We start from the raw sequence: 19,666 nt of genomic DNA on the forward strand, positions 1-19,666 counted from the left end.
CCATTTTTTTCTATGCGTTTTTCTATATATTCGATTTTTTCTATAACTTATCAGTCGCAGTCAGTGAAGCTAACACATGCTATTATGTTATTATTATATTTAATTGCTTGGACATTATTTTTATATCATTTACTAGAGAAAAAATCGATATAAACTTCAATGAAAATGTATCAAAATATACGTGTGCAATTTCTTTAGGGTGCATATGTGCTCCGGATCGATCGAAACGCACTACTGACATCTCGAATGTGCAGCACGATCCTGCAATTCCATTAATTAATGTACAAATCGTCTTACAAGTTGAATCGTAGGATCGCGCTGCTTAAATATCCCATCTGTGCAAGTAAATGCGAGCAAAGATGTTTCAAAAAAAATTCCTACTTTATAATATAAAAATTGTACATATCAAATATCATATAATTATTTAAATCATACGTATCTAGCTGATGTATAAAAATTATTACTACGTATTATCTTGCTACACGCGCTTGTCTATTTACCAATGTGCGTCTTAAGTTGCTCGAAATGTTTGTTTTCTTTCGATAGATTTATTCCTTTCGCAAAATTCGAAAAATTATAATCATAACAGCAGAGCGTTATACATTTATGAGCGCGCATCGAGAAGAAAGTTGTGGAACGAAAACGACGATGCTGATGAACCTATCGAAGATACGAGTGCAAAATAGGCAATGGATAAGAGGAGATTATCTCGCGTCTCGGCCTCTCTGAACTTTCAAAGACTCTTTCCGGCGACAAGAAGACCGATGTCTTGCGTGCGCGCGTCATGTGTTTCGCTCGTGGAAAAAAAAACGAGGGGGGCGAGGAATTTAAAAAAAAAATACTAAAAAAAAGGTGACAGAGAGGGAACACAACGGAGAGAATTCAGTGTTTATTTAATATATCGAGCAACGAATCGGCGGCATTCCGGGGGCAAGCGAGATAGTCTCTCACGCGCAATGTGGCCCGGGTGGCGAGAGAGGGGCAAGGGCGGTGAGGAGGAAGAGAAGGGGGAGGGGGAGTGCTACGCGGTGTGCGCGCCGTGTGTCTCTCTCTCTCTCTCTCTCTCTCCCGCTCCCTCCCCCCGAGCCTCACTCGCCCGCCCGCCGCAACGAAAACTTAAAAATGCCGCCGCAGCGCAACCCGAATCGATATTCGCCGGTGCGGTCACGTGACGCGGCCGCGGGCCAATGAGCGGGGCTCGCTCCGCCTGTGCCCGACGAAACCACGGTACGACATCTACGTTCGGGCGGACGGAACAACAGTCCGCGGCTGGCAGCGCACCGGTTCACAGTTTGGCGATGTGCCGCTCTGCGGTTGTCTCGCGTATGAGTGACCCGGACACATCGGCAGGCATCGGCGGCTACGTCGACGGGCGACGTTCAACGACAACGGCCAGAGTATCGCGACGCGGTCGGCGTACGGGTGGCGCGGAGCGCGCTGTCGCTTAACGCTCTCCGACAATTTTTTTTTTTACGCCGTACACGTACGTGAGTTTCGCGAGTCTGTCTGTGTGTGGTGCCCTATCGTCCGCCGGAAGAAGCGCGCGTAAGCGACCCCGTATATACACCCGTCGTCGTAGTGGTCGTCGTCTCGCGTGCAAAAAGAGTCAGCCAGTCGTCGCGGCCACGGGACAGAGCGAGAGGGTAGAGGAAGTGACTGCGGTGCGCGCGACGAAGATGGAGTGCGCGGGTGAGTGCAAAGAGGCGTGGTGGGGCAGGCGGGTGTGAGAAGAAGAAGGAGAGAGGAAGAGAGAGATAGAGAGCGCGCGCGACAGAGCGCGATAGATACACGGTCGGTGGGAGAGAGAGACTCTCTCTCGGCGCGACGCGAGTAGGACCGAGAGACGGCGAGGACGAAGAAGAAGGAACGGAGAAGAGTCGTTCCAGACGGAGGCTAACGCGATATATAGGTAGTGCGTTTTTACATATGCCCGCGCGCGCGAGAGAGAGAGAGAGAGGGGGGGAATGGTACTTTGGTGAAAAGTAACTCTCTCGACGCTGTCGACGATAATCAAAGTCGCGTGTGTGTCGTATCTTTCCGACGATCTCGCGAGATAAATCCCCCTTTCCCCGCCCCCCCCCCCCCCGATCGCGTCGTAGATCGCGCGCTCCGCGTTGTCGATCCGTGTCGACGCGGTGATATCGCGGCGACTGTCGCGACGATCGATAATCGCGATCGATAACGGGCGAGAGAGAGAGAGAGAGAGAGAGAAAGAGAGATTCTCGCGCGCGCATGTGGGTGCGTGACATTCGTCGTATCGGAATAAATACGTGTCGTGGAAGTTGCGCGTAGAGTTGGCGCAAAGTGAGAAAAAAACGCTCTTTCCGCGACTACCCGCGAGATCGGCGCCATAATATAACCTAACCAGGACGATCGGCGAGAGCGAGAGGAGAGGAGAAGAGAAGGAGGAAGAGGTACAGGGACGAGAGACCAAGTAAGATTTTCCAAGATAGAGGAGAATAATCACCGCGACGGGCAAGGGCACGACGAGCGCTCGACGATCGCTCGCTCGTCGTCGATCGTCGCGGCCGAGTCGCCGCGGATAAGGCTTCGGCGGGCGCCAGCAGCGGCAGCGGCAGCGGCGACGGGGTCGCAGGACGGTCAACACGACGACGAGGACGACGAGGACGACGACGGTGGCGGCGGTGGCAGGTGCGGAGACGGCGGTGACGGTGGCGGCGACGACGAGGACGAGGACGACGACGACGACGACGACGACGACGAGGACGACGACGGCGACATGGAGGAGAGTCAGCTGTTGATGACGGAACTTCCGGTGCCGCTGACGCCGAGCGGCGGCACGACGCTGCTGCATCGCCCGGGCCACTTCTATCACCTGCATCAGCCGCACCTGGCGATACCGACGCCGCAGAACCAGGCGATCCTCCAGCACAACTCGAGCGGGGCGGCGCGGCACTACGGCACCGACGGCAACGGCGGCAGCGGCGGCCTACGCGACCTGCCGGCCTACACCATCGGCCAGGGCGGCGGCATCTCGTCGCGGCATCAGCTGCACCCGCAGGTGCACCAGCGTGGCAAGGCGGCGACGCACGGCCAGGCCGCCGCCAGCACCCACGTGTCCTGCCTCTACCCGGAGATCCTCGCGCTCATCTTCAGCTACCTGGACGTGTGCGACAAGGGACGCGCCGCGCAGGTGTGCACCGCGTGGCGCGACGCCGCTTATTATCGCTCGGTCTGGCGAGGAGTGGAGGCGCGGCTGCACCTGAAGAAGCAAGCACCGGCCTTGTTCGCCAGCCTGGTGCGACGCGGCGTCAAGAGGGTACAGGTACTGTCTTCGCGACGTGGAATCAGCGACGTGCTCAAGGGCGTGCCGAATCTCGAGGCGCTCAACCTGTCCGGGTGCTACAACATCACCGACGCCGGTCTCACCAACGCCTTCGGCCAGGAGTATCCGTATCTCACCGAGCTCAATCTGTCGCTCTGCAAGCAAGTGTCGGACACCTCCATCAGCAGGATAGCGCAATACTTGAAGAATCTCGAGCACCTCGAGCTGGGCGGGTGCTGCAACATCACCAATACCGGCCTGTTGCTGATCGCGTGGGGTCTTAAGAAGCTCAAGCGGCTGGACCTGCGAAGCTGCTGGCACGTGTCCGACCTGGGTATCGCTCACTTGGCCGGTCTGAATCGGGAGACCGCGGACGGCAACCTCGCCCTGGAGCATCTGAGTCTACAGGACTGTCAACGACTGAGCGACGAGGCGCTCAGGCATATCTCTCTCGGTCTCACCACCCTCAAGTCCATCAATCTGTCCTTTTGCGTGTGCATCACCGACTCCGGCGTCAAGCACCTCGCTAGGATGCCGAGTCTGCGCGAGCTCAACCTGCGCTCGTGCGACAACATCTCCGACATCGGTATGGCTTATCTGGCCGAGGGCGGTAGTCGCATCACCTCGCTCGACGTGTCCTTCTGCGACAAGATCGGCGATCAGGCTCTCGTGCACATCTCCCAGGGACTGTTCAACCTCAAGACCCTGTCGCTGTCGGCCTGCCAGATCAGCGACGAGGGTATCTGCAAGATCGCCAAGACCCTCCACGACCTCGAGACCCTCAACATCGGCCAGTGCAGTCGGCTCACCGATCGAGGTCTGTACATCATCGCCGAGAGCATGAAGAACATCAAGTACATCGACCTGTACGGCTGCACCAAGATTACCACCAGTGGCCTGAGTCGAATCATGGGCCTGCCGCAGCTCAGCATCTTGAATCTTGGCCTGTGGCACATGGCCACAGTGCGGTGATGGCTTTTTCCGTGGCAGAGTGCTCGGGACACACACGAGCGCCGTCAACGTCATCGTCATCGTTACCAAGGCGACAACGACTCCTCGTGGCAACTCAAGGACAACCTCGTTTTCGCGCGCACGTTTCTGCCGCAGGCGGTAAGTCTCTTGCTGTCACTTGGAACGCTCCAAAGTCGTCCGAGCGTCTTCGACATGTTCGTCGACGGATAGCGTTAGCTCGTTTCGAGACGGCTATTTCTCTTTCTCGCGGGAGGGAAAAGCAAGCCGCGCTCGCTCTCGAGGGACACCGTTTCCCAACGAGATAGTGCATGCTACGAATCCCCTCGACAACTTTCTTTCCCCGAGAAAGCGACATATACGTGTCTCGAGCAACATATACATATTTCCGATTATACTTGGTCGTCGCGCGTCGGAGACGATCGCTAGATTAATTAAAACGACGAGTTGGACGGGTCTCGACGCCTCGATTTCGGCGGCATGCTCGACCCTCGGAAATTTAGGAGAGAAAAAAACGAATATATCTCGCTTGAGGTTTTTCCGCACGGACGAAATTGCGATCATCGTGTACGATCATCGAGACGATACGGACATTATGACATGCAATTGATCGATATTCGACTTGAGCCAAGTCAAATGAGGACGATACAGTTATAATGAAATTTCATATAATGTTGTGTCGAACTTTATTTTTTTAATCAATAACACTTTTTCTATTTTATTTATAAAATATACAGGGTGGACCATTTTAACCTTTAATGGAGAATAACTCGAAAACCAAGCCCGGGAGAGAAAAATGTTTCAGACAAAAGTTGTTTGGTTTCGAGGGGGCCATAAGATGGTATCATTGGTTTGACCTTGAAGAGTTATTTGAAGGTCACATGAAGGTCACCTTCAATTTCTTAAATGGAACCTACTATTTGTCATTGCATATTCTTGTAACTTATCTCGAGAGTTAGTTTTCATTAAGTACTTTCCGAGTTATGAGGCTTGAAATCATTTCTTAATTTTACATAAACCATAAAATATCTAGTAAAATATTCATTTTTCGATTATCTTACCTTAATACTTTTATGTACAAAATAATGAGAGGAATCAATTGGTGTAAAGAAAAAACATAGTTGTTTTGAAGAAAAAATATGTAATTTGCAATTAACAATTCCATATTTTTTCTTAAAAACAACTATGTGTTTTCTTTACACCAATTGATTCCTCTCATTATTTTGTACATAAAAGTATTAAGGTAAGATAATCGAAAAATGAATATTTTACAAGATATTTTACGGTTTATGTAAAATTAAGAAATTATTTCAAGCCTCATAACTCAAAAAGTACTTAACGAAAAGGTACTTAATTATATTGTTTTGGAAAGCTCTCGAGATAAGCTACAAGAATATGCAATGACAAATAGTAGGTTCCATTTAAGAAATTGAAGGTGACCTTCATGTGACCTTCAAATAACTCTTCAAGGTCAAACCAATGATACCATCTTATGGCCCCCTCGAAACCAAACAACTTTTGTCTGAAACATTTTTCTCTCCCGGGCTTGGTTTTCGAGTTATTCTCCATTAAATGTTAAAATGGTCCACCCTGTATATATAAATAAAATTTAAAAAATTATTTATTAAAAATATAAAGTTCAAGATATACATATAATAACATTATAAATAAGAGGAAGGAAATTTTATGTATAAAATTTGAGTTAGGTTTTCTTGCAATATTTTCTTAAGACACGAATTAAAACATGTTCAAGAAAAACGACACGCCTTTTTCTGCCTCTTATTAAACAGATTGAATCGATGTGACGAATGTGAATGCCTTTGCATTTAGATGTTTTGCATTTAAATCCGCTTCTCTCGATAATTAATCGATAATTGCTCTTATTTCTAGTTGATGATTATAGCAATATAGAGTGCAATATGAAAAAGATTTTTTTGTTGATGAAATTGTATCATTTTTTTCTGCTGTTGATTTAAATTTGGCCATTATCTTTATCTCGTGAAAAATAACGAAAAAATTACAACTTGTGTGCTGTTGCATTTGCAATCCTGTGCGAGATCTTTTTTCAGATATCTTTATGGATAATGCACTGCAATTTTATGAATATGTTGTCAAAGATATTGGCGTCAGCTCTTAAAAAATAGATAGCTGTTTCATGTCTAATACTTGTTTCAAATGTCTCATATTGACATTTGTATTCTCCTGATTTGATTTTGCTCATTTTTATTCGCATATTGTACAAGTTTAATTAAATAAAATAATTTTTAAATAAAATTTTCTTCCGCAAGATATGTTTATAAAATATTGTTTCATAGATTCTTTTTTAAGACGTGTACAAAAGAATACATATCTCTCTTTACGAATTACTTTATCCTGTGTGTCGCGCGTTCTTATCTAACAGTTTAATCATACGTGCGAAGGTCAATGATGCAATGTATTGAAAGGCTGAGAGTGGAACACGTCGCATAAATCTCGCGTCAATTGCACGCAACGTGCAATAAAAAAATTCGATCTGTTAAAGAAAAAAATCCCTTCCGCATGAAAATATTCAAATTTCTCGAGTAATCCGCTTTCTATCTTTGGATAGTGGAACAAGGGCTTCACGGTAGATCGGATTGTTGCGCTTATATCTGCACGGGTCAATTAAACCTGACGAACCTGCATACCTATTTGGGTGGGACCTTACATTCTTTTTTACGAGAGAGAGATGAAGTTTATTTGATCGCGTCACCCAACGAAGAAACCCCATTGACACGAAGAAGCGATCGTGAGACTGCTTCTTTATATGGCTTGTTGTGAAACACATAGCATGCACAGTGAATTCTCGTTGTTCTTGACTACCTTGGGCGGATCTCGGGTCGCGACAATCGAGCGTAGGACGACACTCGACGAACCTACGTATGTACCTCGAGATACGATTGTAAGCCGCAAAGTCGTTTTAGTTAGATGATCGAAGGTAAATATAAGGAACGCGGATCTTTCTCCAGTTTATATATTTTTCTCATATGCATATTTTTAATTTTAATTTATCTCTTTATAATCGAATGAAGAAAAATAATCTCGATTATGTATTTAAAAAAAATTGAGATTACAATAAACGCCTGATTGTCTTGTATAATAATTCGTAATAATCTGTCTTAAAATGAATATTAAGAAAATATATATAACAGTTTCATCATTTCGGTGTATCATTTTATTATGTGGAGGGTCTTGTTGATGAGATTTTGATTTAATATTACTTCTCACGATTTCGCCAGAGTTCTCACTACTGAATTCAATTGTAATAATCCCTTTTGCACACGAAACTATTTCACTTCATTGAAACATGAAATTATATTTAAAATTGATTTTGTTCTAAATATTTAAGAATAAAATTAATATTTTAAATTAACACGTGTCTCATATTTTTAAGTGTCTTCAATAAATATACAAATTAATCGCAATAATAATTTGAAGATATTGATTTCCAAAAGTATAATATTTTTTCGGATACAGTAATTCTCTTTATATTATCGTCTTTTTACCGATGCAATTTTGTTCATAGATATAATTTCGTTATGAATTTTATTAATTGGATTCCATAGTTACGATGTCATACATGATGTATTACGAGTTTTTTAACAATTGACATATAATAACGATAAATTAAAAAAGTTTTTTGAAAATATAATCACCGTTGATTATAATCAATGATTATATTTTCAAGAAATTCTTTTTCTAGTTTACCGTTACAAGTATAATGTAATAAAAGTATAATATATATAATAATTTTTAATACAAATTAAATCTATTATCAATTTTTTGGAAAATTTGATTTGATTAAATTTACTTTCAAAAAATGAGATTTAAATCACCATATGAAATCCTATGTAATATCGCTGCTGTTTAAATAGTCTATTAAATTAAAACTGTTATAAAATTATGCTTCAGTTGCGATTCGCTTGTAATGATTGATAATAAGATTGATCGAATGATCTTTGTAATGGTTGATAGTAAAATTGATCAAATAATTTTTGCAACAATTGACAATAAGATTGATCGAATAATCGAAATACAACTTGATAGTTATCGGCTTTGAAAATTTAATATTAGTTTCAAAAAAAAAACTAATCATAAAATAAAAAAATTTTAATATCATAAATGTCGACATCCTGCCTCGAGGCAATGAAATAAGCAATAGCTTTTGCAATAAATATTGTAAACATTAATATTCAATAGAAGTGATACGCTTTTCATATTGACATGTCCTTGATCTATTCCACGCTTCTAAATCTACATATTTAACGTAATAGCGAATTTATCGAGTGTGATGTAAATTTCACGATCCATGAATTATTTAATTGATATAATTATGAAGAATTTTTTTATTTTTAAATGTTTGCTAAAGGTATTATATTCGTCTCTTAGTAATGAAAAATATTTATATTTGAATAATATTTATATATTATGATGTACTGGAAAAATACAGTTACATAACGTACATAAGATACATTATACTATGTCATCGGTGAATAATATCCTAATACTTATAAAAATCGCTAAAAGCATTTTTAAATGCGCCAGAGATTAAACAATATTACGTTTCATTCCGCGAGCCGCAGGGCACAAATTATACATATCTTTTGTTTGCGCAGAGTATATTGCGACTTTCGTGTAGATCGTGTTTTATATTTTTAGCAAGATTAAGTACTATTTGTTAAGTTTATTTCATTTCACGAATACAATAATATCACTTTTATATCACGCTGTGTCACGTTTTATCGTCTTATATCACGTTCGTTATTAATTTCGCAATTTTCTTTCCATCGCCCAAGAAAGAACTTATGAGAACTATTTATGAGAAACTTGTTTAACTATCGTCATATCCTGAAAAATCTGCCTAATATAAATATTCATTTGTTTATTCAAATCACCCGATGTCATTGTTCTCTTTGTTGTTTTATTAACTCTTCTTTTTTCATTACTTCTTCGGCAGTTTCTACTTTTTCGAGAGATTACTTCTTCAACTATTAAAGCAATTGCAAAATAAATTTCTTTAATTTTGAAGATGTTAGTATTTTAATAATTTTTCGACAAAATTATTTGAAAAAGTATTGTTTTGACATTAAAAATCAAATATTTCTGAAAAGCGAAATAAATCATTTTTAAATTATTTGTTCAAATAAGATAAATTATTAAAATCAAATATTAGTACAATAATATAATAATTGCAAAATAAATTTCTTTAATTTTGAAGATGTTAATATTTTAATAATTTTTCGACAAAATTATTTGAAAAAGTATTCTTTTGACATTAAAAATCAAATATTTCTGAAAAGCGAAATAAATCATTTTTAAATTATTTGTTCAAATAAGATAAATTATTAAAATCAAATATTAGTACAATAATATAATAATTGCAAAATAAATTTCTTTAATTTTGAAGATGTTAATATTTTAATAATTTTTCGACAAAATTATTTGAAAAAGTATTCTTTTGACATTAAAAATCAAATATTTCTGAAAAGCGAAATAAATCATTTTTAAATTATTTGTTCAAATAAGATAAATTATTGAAATCAAATCTTCTTTTAAAATATTAGTACATTCATGTATCGATAATTTTCAGTTACCTTTCTGATCCTCTCTCTTTCCTCCCTATCTTCTTTGCCTTCGTGTCTGGCGGAATTCCGAATGACTTAACCTTGTATCTTGTGCATTTTAACTTGCTCCTCTTTTTGACTTTTTTTATCTTTATTCACTTCTGTTATTTCTCCTTTGTTCTTTCTCTTTGGCTACTCTCTGGTCCTTTCTTTGTCGTTCTGCTTCCTTTTCTGGCCTTTCAGAAGAAATGCTTTTAAAAAGTATCACTTGGTTTCCTCCATATTTGATTCCTCCTAGAGATATTTTATAAAAATATTAATTAAAAACTAAATTGTTACAAAGTTCTGCCAATAAAATATTCTTTTATAATATTTTTTTTACTCCTTGCAACGTTGTAATTGCATATATCTATAAACGAATTCTGCTGGGTTAGATAATCACATGGTCCTGTAATCCTTCTAATATTCCTACTTTCATTTCACATTGTTGTCTTTGAAAATATTTAATAAAATTTTCAATTTTTCTGGTGTTGTTTCAAGTATGCTCAAAGGACCACAATGTTGATGTGATTCTGACTGACGTGCGTTATGGCTATAAGAGATACTTTGTACGTAGTATTACTGGAATGAAAATCCTTTATTCTTAATGAGAGTTTTACAACGATCTGAGAAGAACGATATTGCACCATGATTCGATCTGAAAAAAATTAAAAGAGGAATCGACGCTACAATAGTGGCAATGACTTTGTAGCGCGACATTAGCCACGCTAAAAATTCGTTACATATTAAATGCGATTCAACTAATCATGAGAAAATGAAACGTAGTTCGTTATACTTCGCTCTGTGGTAGGGAATGGTGGTAATGCCAAGATTGTACGTGATACTTCTGGGCTATTCAGGGACTATAATCATCTTTGCTCGTTCGCTCAACGCGTGAATTGTTCAGGCACCAGAATGCTGCATCGCCAAGATTAAATCCGAGTTAGCTAGGTGTCCTAATTAAATTTTAAATAAATTATATTATCAAAGTGCAAGTAAGGTGGCAACAATTTTGAAAAATATTTTTTCAAAGTGTATGTCATCTTATTTTAAAGATGTTGTGAATTTTATATTATAAAGAAATATAATACAGCCACTATTCTTATATTTTCCAATACGCTAGTTTTCTAATTCGCCTTTAGGTATTCAAATTTAACATGCATTTATTTCAAAGAACTGTATAATAAAAATATTTATTAGCACATTAACGCCGGATGACGCACATTCTGATTTTTTTACGAGAGTCCGGATGACGCACGTTTTGAAATTCGCATTTTAATTGTGAGATGTTTAAGTCTCTTTAAAGAGAGTTCCGCAAGTATTTGTCTGATTTGATTGTATATTTAGAGACTTCATTGATATCTTCCGTCATCTCAGAAAGAAATTATTCGATCGAATTTTTATCAAGGGGATGTTTACCTTAACGATCATATCAGACATAAAAAAAAACATGTCTCTTATTTTGATCTAGGCACAAAAAAAATTATTTTTTCTTATATTCAGAAAAAGTTATTTTTATCTTAATAATATCTCGTATATAATTATCGAGGATCACAAATATATCGTATAAAAGAGAAAATATCTAAAGAATTGTTGCTCTTAATAATTACTTGTTATTTAATATCGACTTATGTTAAAAATTAAATTTTTAAAAATTCTACGCTGAAGCTACATTTTTGACTAAACATTTTTTTAACGTCATCCTCACGTCATGATAAACGGCTCGGATCCGTTGCTATAGAGATAACGTCCCTGCTGATTCCCACGCTTATTTATTCGAGACGACGCGAAAGGTACTTCGGGTCTTTGTAGTTCCGTACGTGGAGATCGAGCGTTCGTTCTCGAGGAGAAAGAGGAAGAGGAGGAGGAGGAGGAGGAGGAGGAGGAGGAGGAGGAGGAAGAGGAGGAGACGAAGAGACGAAGGAGACGAAGGGGGAGAATCAAACCGTACAGCATGCGTACCGCGCGCTCACCTCTTTCTCTCTCTCCCATTCCTTTCGTAATATACTGTAATGTATCATAAATATTCCGGAATTGTTGGTTTTATTTCAGCTATATTATATTCATTATAAATAAGATTATTTATATATAATTCATTTCTTTTATTTATATATAACTTATTTTATGACATCTCGTTTTTTTTTTTTTCGTTCATCACATGTTACTGTTTTGAACCTATTTTGGGCTTGTAATATTTGAAAATTATATCCATTTTTTAACGTTACCTTGTCAACTGTTTTCTCTTTAAGGATTTTCATTATATCCTCGATCTTGCTCTCCATTTCCGTCTCCGAGTTTATGCTCGTGCCGAAATCTTCTAGTGTATTTTTCTGCTTACTCTTATTTCCTGCGGGCCTGCCTAGTCAACTGTTTAAAAAAAAATCTTTCATAAATTCTAAAATAAAAATTCTAAAAATTTGATATATATATGAATCATATAAATTATTGATAAACAAATAAGTGGCATAAGTATTGTTAATTCTTTATTCTTCAGCTATTGCCAGAAGAGACTTGGTTACAATATTTCTAAACATTCATCCATCCATACCTTTTAAATCTAAATCGCCATTTCTTATTAAACATTTTCTGCCAAGTTCCATAGGTATTGTAATTAATATATATATCCAGATAGTGTAATATTCTGTTGGTTTAAATGCATAAATTTCTAAGATATCATATATCTCGAAATGATAAATGTTTGGTTTATGACTTGGATCATTTCGATGAACGCTTTTTTCTATTAAATCGATCTCTCTTTCTTTCGCTTTCTATTATATAAATAAATCAAAAGTTAATTAAGTTATTGATATGATTCACATCATCATAAAGTAACTTCGACAGAGGGAATTTGATTTCTTAAATAAGATTTTGTTTAATTTTTTTACATCGTGAATATAAAAGAAGCTTTATATATGTGTTCAATTTAAATAAATTTTCGAGTAAATGGTCGAAAATCCTATCAAACGTAAAAGATTTTTTTTTTATAGTAATGTTTTAATATAACATTGATTTTTTTGCTCTCGTTACTTGCTTCGTTCATACACACCCTCTTGCTCAATTCCAATTTCCCCAAAAAATCATGGATTCTAGCTGGGAAATTCATGAAAATTCAGATCAGGACTGTAACGTTTTGAAAACGCGATTCTGAGTGGAAAATTCGAGTAAATCCCGTTCGTTCTTTTCAATGTTTTTCAAAATTCTTTTAAATTTTTATTTCACGTTGTACTTAAGTAAAAAATATTTGAAATACTTTGATAATAAAATAAATACTTTCCCATTAATTCTGCAACTTTCTACCTTACGTATTATGTCTAAATTCACCCTTAGAAATTCAGATACCCATTCCTTTCCATCTACTTTTTTAAATTTTTCCTCATTTTCTAATTTAACTCCTTTTAATACAATAGATAATAAAATAAAGACTTAAATAATGTAATATTTGAAGTATTTAAAATAATCTGGCAAAATATTAAATTATATAAAACACATCATTATATTTTTCCTTTTACTCTACAGATTTCTTTTAAAGATTACTGTTTTGTGACTTGTATATGTAACATAAAGATTAATATTAATATAATATAAATATATAGCTTATTTAATATTGTTAAATTTAATATCTTAAATCGCTTAATCGTCACACTCAACCATATACTCGCACGCCCTCTAACCAAGTCCTCAGCTTATTTAATATATTAATAAATATATTTTTATTATAGGTTTTTAAAATAAATTTACGTTACATTAAAATTAATACAATACACATTTCTTTAATAAGTCATTGTATGAAAATATTACCTAAATATACATAAAATATACATCGTAAATAAATATTCATAGTTCACATCGATCACAAGGATGATGATCGCGAAAGAAATATTGTATACAATGGATTTTTTTTGCATCATGCTCAGGCAATTATAGCAATAATATCGCAAATATTGTATCGTTGGTTTTAAATGATTTTTGAATTAAAAAATCTACCGGTGAATCAAGTTCTTCCGGTCTATTTTTCGACCACGCTTTCCCTAGAAAAGGATGTTGCATAACTTATTTTCGCATGCGTCCAGTCACTTTTTCATCCCGATAAGTTTTCGGCTTTCGTGCCGTGGTAATCGCGACAATTGTGAGAATTTTTGTGCGGGCCTGTACCGGAATGTACAGGCGGCCGGTATTTAGAAGCAGTGGGATCGAAGGGCCGACTGCGGCGGCGAGCGCGTCTGCCCGCGAGCCGGGTCTCGAAAACCTGAATTTCAACTACCTACCTACCTACCTACCTACCTATCTAGACTCGATGGCCTCCGAAACCGCCAAAAACGCGGTATGTGAAATGGCCCGCCCTTCGACGATATTAGAGCGATTGCGATATTACGGAAAATATTCGGTTGGATGAAATTCGCGGTTGTTCTTGCACAAACAAATATCTAATTAATCTAATTACACAGCAGGTAAATTTCGTCGATGCAATTGCATTAAATATAACAATCGTCAAGTCGATTATTTGTTACATTAATAATGTAATTTTGTTGGACAACTGAAACTATCTGTCTGAATTGCACTGTCACATGAATAGCCTTAAAAATGATTAACTAAATGCAACGTTACTAATCGTTATCTGACAAAGTCACAGAAAGATTTACATCCTCTTATCTTATCTAACGACGGCAAATTTCCGATTTTTTAACATCGACATAAGATTTCACTTGAATTTTGAAAATTTAGTTTCCATAATATTTTGTGTGATAATATTGTTTAATACAATCTGTACATTTATCTGCCTACTCATTATTAATAATTACTTTTTAATATTTAATTACTTTATAATTATTTTTATAATCTACGCGAGGTAACAAATTTTTTGCATTGAAACAATGTCAATTGTTGGAATTTTTTAAGATATATTAATTGTTTCTCTACAAGACGGTTTACTTTAGAAATACGAAACAAGCACGGTGACAACAGAAACGTTATTACGACGACAACTGAACAACATGAGCATACAGGATAAAATCTTTAATTTTATATAACAATGTTCATGTAAATGTCTTCTTGGAAATGTTCTTTCGATGCAAAATGCCATTTCTTTGGACCATTAATGTTCAATCGAACAAGCAACGTATATGGATTGATATTATAGTAACTGCATGCTCAATGTCCAATCGTATGGACTTCAAAAAAACTAATATTTGTATGTTTTTTTATTTTTTGGCACAATGTGTATTGTGACATTTTGCAATCGTCATGTCTCGATCATCATCTAACAAGGGAAGTTCGGCAAGTCGAAAATTCAAAAAAATCTGAAACTTTGCATAATTTTAGAGTAATATATCCTAATAACGAAACTATTTTTTATTGGTGCTAAAAAACGGATTTAGGGGTATAACCTAACCTAACCAACCGCTAGAAAATCGATTTTTGCGTTCCGAAGCGAATATCATCGAAACGAATAGAAATATAAAAGATTTCTATGTTCAAACAAATGTTTTATGGCTTTAAATGTACTTTACAATTGCGTACTTGGATTTTTTAAAAATGATAAAATTTTTCAAAATACCCCCACCACTCAATATTTTTTATATTTTGAAAACATTTTTAAATTATATATATTTTAAAGCTTATGTGTTACGCCAAATTCAACCATGAATATTACAGTTATATTGCGGAAATTAGTTCTTGAGAAATAAAATAAAGACGCACGCTACTTGCCTACTACACTTATTTGTTCGCTGTTTCATAACGACTTATCTTTTTTTTTTCCTTTTCTTCATAAGTCTCGCAATATTAACGAAATATTAATGCTAAATATTAATAATATTTATAGTCTAGTTACATAAATAATATTTCTATACTACATACATACATTACATCATAATAATATAAATATAGAATAAACGTCTTGTAATATTGGAATAATATTATTAAAATATTATTTATTCTCTGTAGTTGTTACAATAATGATATTGTTCAAAAAAATGTTGAAAACACAAATATTTTTTACACCATGCGCAACGTATAAAAGCAATTCTATCACAAATACTGCATTTTGGTGAATATTCTTCTTTAAAATAACAAAAATTTATTGGATTATCAAACTTTTCAGGCCGCGTTGATAGATATCCATTTTTGTACTAACTGTATTTAAATACATTTTGAAATCGTGGAGAAGAAAGTTGGGTAATTATTTAGCTTAGGGGAGCCACCTCGGATAACTTTGACCTTGACATATGTTGTCAAAGTCACTGTCCTGAGTAACATTCAAAAGATTTTAGCCGGCGCTCGTTGTTTATTTAAAAGTTATTAACAAAAGAATTTCACAATTTTAATGCTTTTTATCTCCGAAAATATTGATTTGAGAAAAAAAATTTTAAGCAAAAAATGAAGCCGCTGAAAAACTCTACAAAAAAGATTATATCCTTTTTTTTCATAAACCTACTATTTTAGCTGTTATATAAAAAAATAATAAATTCTGTTAACCATTCGTCACGAATATTTATGGTTTCTTTCTGTAGGTATCAAAATTATATCTTTCTTTTTATCGATAGATATTTGTTTTATTGTATGCTTATTTACATTATATTACTTGGCACTTAAATAATAATTTTGTTTTATTCTTAAATAAGCACATATCGTATTATGTACCCTCTTTTGAAATTTTTGTAGAGATTTATATTGGTATTGCCCAATTTTCCTTTCACAAGTTCTTTTACTTTTTTGTTATTGATTGATACCAAAGTCATGTTCAAATTAAATAAACATTTTCATATGGTTATTGTATTGTAATAACCGTTTTATTTTTGCATATATTCCACCATTGCGTTGGTCCTTGTAGCCTTTTAACTAATTTTTATTGATACCAAAGTAGTTGAATAATTATTTGAATAATTCTGTCAGACAATAAGGTATGCGTTTAATCTTTTTCCTCTATTAGTATTCCTCCTGTTTGTCCTTTCATCACCCCCCTTTTTAGATAAAAATATTAATTGTTCCATTTATTCATTCGAGATCTATTTTTTTCTCCTAATTATAATTGAAATATTTATCTATAATCGTAGTTATAGAGATTCATTATGGATATGAGATCTTTGAATTATTATTTCTTTTTCAATATTTTAATATTGAGATAATGCAAACGTTGCGTGTTTAATACCCCATATGTATTTGTTACTGATGTAAGGCATTCTCCATTTGGGTGATTCTCTATTTTCTTCATTTTTCTTTTTCTTTTGAGTAATTCCTTTTGCCAAAAATAATAATAAATTTGTCACTAATTCTCTACATTATAAAACGTTTTTAAATGTTTTTAAATGTGCAGTGTTATATAACGTTTATAGAAACCAAAAGTAACATAAAATTTATATTTAAGAAAAAGATCAATTTACAATATATATAATCAACGACATATCAATATTATATTTTTAATACATCTATGCATTCTATATTTTTAATTAATACATTCAATTTTACTTCTTTTTTAATTATTCTCAATTTTATTAATTTTATTTTCATTTAATACACATTCGATATTATATTTTTAATACATTTATATTAATATAATATTATATCCATACATTATATATTTTGTATATATACACGTTTACAATAAGAGACGAATTTTCTTATTGAAACAGTTTTGTATACGCATCGCATTCATATTACGCAATACCTCAAAGGTGTGGAATAAGGCCAAAGTCTAAGACATTTTAATTTTTTGCCGCGAATTACTTTCGTAATTTTATATCGGCATTAAGCAAAAGCCGAGTGTGGCGCAAGTTTCATTTTTTTCTCGTATTAAATCAAATGCCGAGGAGGATTAGTTAATCACGTTGATGCGTTACAAAGGAGACTCTTTATTCGCTAATTCTCGATTCACACACGCGCCCCGCGTACTTGCTTCTTTTTTAATCAAATAATTGTTCGCGCGTTTTGTTTGCCGTCATAAACATACAAGCGCCGTAGGAAGTGACGAAACAAACGAGCGATTCATCCAACCGACCGCGTATTCACAAACCGGGCTTATAAATGACGGAACAAAATTATTCTCGCCGCTTCTCGCGATTTTACCCCTCGAGAAGTTCGCGCACGTTTTACAACGGATCGCTATGTGTCCGGTTTAAAAACGTGCCGCATGACACACAAGGGTGGTGTATCCACTTGTATACGGAGCAACATGATGGGGGGAGGAAGGGAGAAGGGCTCGGGGGGGAGAGCAAGGGAGAACACGCACGAACATTGCATACATTCCCAATGGCAGGTGGGGGAATTCGGACCGTGAGTAGCACCGACGAAAACCGAGACCAGCCGAAGCCCGTCGGCGAAAGACAGAGCAAGAGAATGAGAGATAGAAAAAGAGAGAGAGAGCAACGGGGGGAGGGAAAGAGAAAAAGGGAGATGGAACATCTGTAGTCGTCGGCGACGGAGGGTGAGGGGGAGAATACCGTAGGGGCCGAGAAAAGAAGAGAGAGAAACGGCAAAGGACCTTCGCATGAGTCTCTTCTCTTCTCCTGCTACCCTAGGTTAGGTGCTATTGTAATCGATTGGAGATGCGGGACTTCCCCTGATCCTCCTCTATCTTTCTCTTTTTCCCCTCCTCTCTCTCATATACTCTTTCTTCTTCGACCCTTGCCTGCTATACAGACTCGTTACTCATTGTCTGGCAACCCCCTTGCGCCGAGTACGAAGGCATGTGCACCGACACACCATCGCGTGCACATGATCAACACGATACAGGCGCATGGGCACGCACACACGCACACACGCATACACGCATTTGCACAAATACACGTGCGATAGATGGACGGAGCATTGGGATATAGTTCGGTTTGCTCGCCGCGGGGTTATATGCGAGACACCTTGTGCTTGCGACGTTTCTTTGAGCGGGACCACCCGCCCGACTCATCACAAAGTGTCGTGTCCGGCAAGATATCCATGCTTTCTCTCTCTCTCTTGCTCGATAGAGATTGCCGTGTTCTTCGTTTCTCGCCGCGAAATCTTGTTAAATGATTTCCTCTCTCTCTGACGCGGATTAAAGATGCTGTACTCTCTTCTAACAAGCGCTCTTTGGTAGCTAATAGAAATTTCTTAAGATACTTGTATAAATTTGAAGTGAGATTGATTTCGTAATCGCCGAAAGGATAATTGATCTATGCTTGTCGCAATAAAAGGCGCGATTTTCTTTTCTAAATCTTATTCGATATCACGATGTTATTTTCAATATAATTTTTTCAAAAATTTATTTTTACATTTCTTATATAAGAAAATATCCGTGGTGTTATAATATTATAAATTAAAGATATTTTTAAAATGTACTTATATTCTTGCTCATTTTTTATCAGTAATACGATGTCATCCTTGTACGAAATTGACTAGGATTTTTCTTTTTCTATTACAATTTTTTCAGTCTATTCTTCTCTTATTTCTGCCTTCAAATTCATGATATATGTATTGAATAACATACGATGCATAGGGTAATCCTGTCTGATTTTACTCCTTGTTAGACAGAACTCCAAATTTTTGTTTCCTATTAAAATTTATAATTCTTTTTCTCTACGAAAAAAAAAAAATTATAATTATAATTTTAACGCCGAATTAAAATTTTTAAATTTATTTATTTATATAAATATAAAATTCATCATATAATTACAAATTTTAAGATGACAAGATTTTTTGTCAATTTATACATATAATTCAGTATAAGGCTATTTCATTTAAATTCAATCCAATCAATAATTAATTTTATTTATGTAAAATATTAATTTTATTTTACCTATTTTTGATTGTATTTTTATATTCG

The 19,666-nt window shown here is 36.5% G+C and overlaps 1 protein-coding gene and 1 long non-coding RNA gene across 5 annotated transcripts in view; one reads left to right on the forward strand and one right to left on the reverse strand.

Annotated features, from left to right (window-relative positions):
- Positions 1-51: 51 nt before the first annotated feature.
- On the forward strand, positions 52-5,076 carry Ppa (F-box and leucine rich repeat protein partner of paired). The gene has a single exon (XM_083089346.1). The coding sequence runs from the start codon at positions 2,741-2,743 to the stop codon at positions 4,256-4,258; it is 1,518 nt and encodes a 505-aa protein (XP_082945472.1). The 5' UTR covers positions 52-2,740; the 3' UTR covers positions 4,259-5,076.
- Positions 5,077-8,671: 3,595 nt separating this feature from the next.
- Positions 8,672-19,666, reverse strand: part of LOC145965852 (uncharacterized) — a 48,176-nt gene continuing 37,181 nt past the window's right edge. The window contains exons 1-5 of one of the 4 annotated variants that reach the window (XR_014436840.1): positions 12,102-13,217; positions 10,673-10,832; positions 10,280-10,534; positions 9,868-10,131; positions 8,672-9,376 (exon numbers count right to left, since the gene is read on the reverse strand). This is a non-coding gene — a long non-coding RNA (uncharacterized LOC145965852). Of the gene's footprint in view, positions 9,377-9,671; positions 9,755-9,867; positions 10,132-10,219; positions 10,535-10,672; positions 10,833-12,101; positions 13,218-19,666 lie in introns of those variants that run through there. The other 3 variants (XR_014436837.1, XR_014436839.1, XR_014436838.1) reach the window with 3 other exon arrangements.

Source organism: Camponotus vicinus, unplaced genomic scaffold (genome assembly GCF_025532165.1).
Source record: "Camponotus vicinus isolate PSW18456_S1 unplaced genomic scaffold, iyCamVici1.0 SCAF_14, whole genome shotgun sequence".
In the NCBI taxonomy this organism is placed as follows: Eukaryota; Metazoa; Arthropoda; class Insecta; order Hymenoptera; family Formicidae; genus Camponotus; species Camponotus vicinus.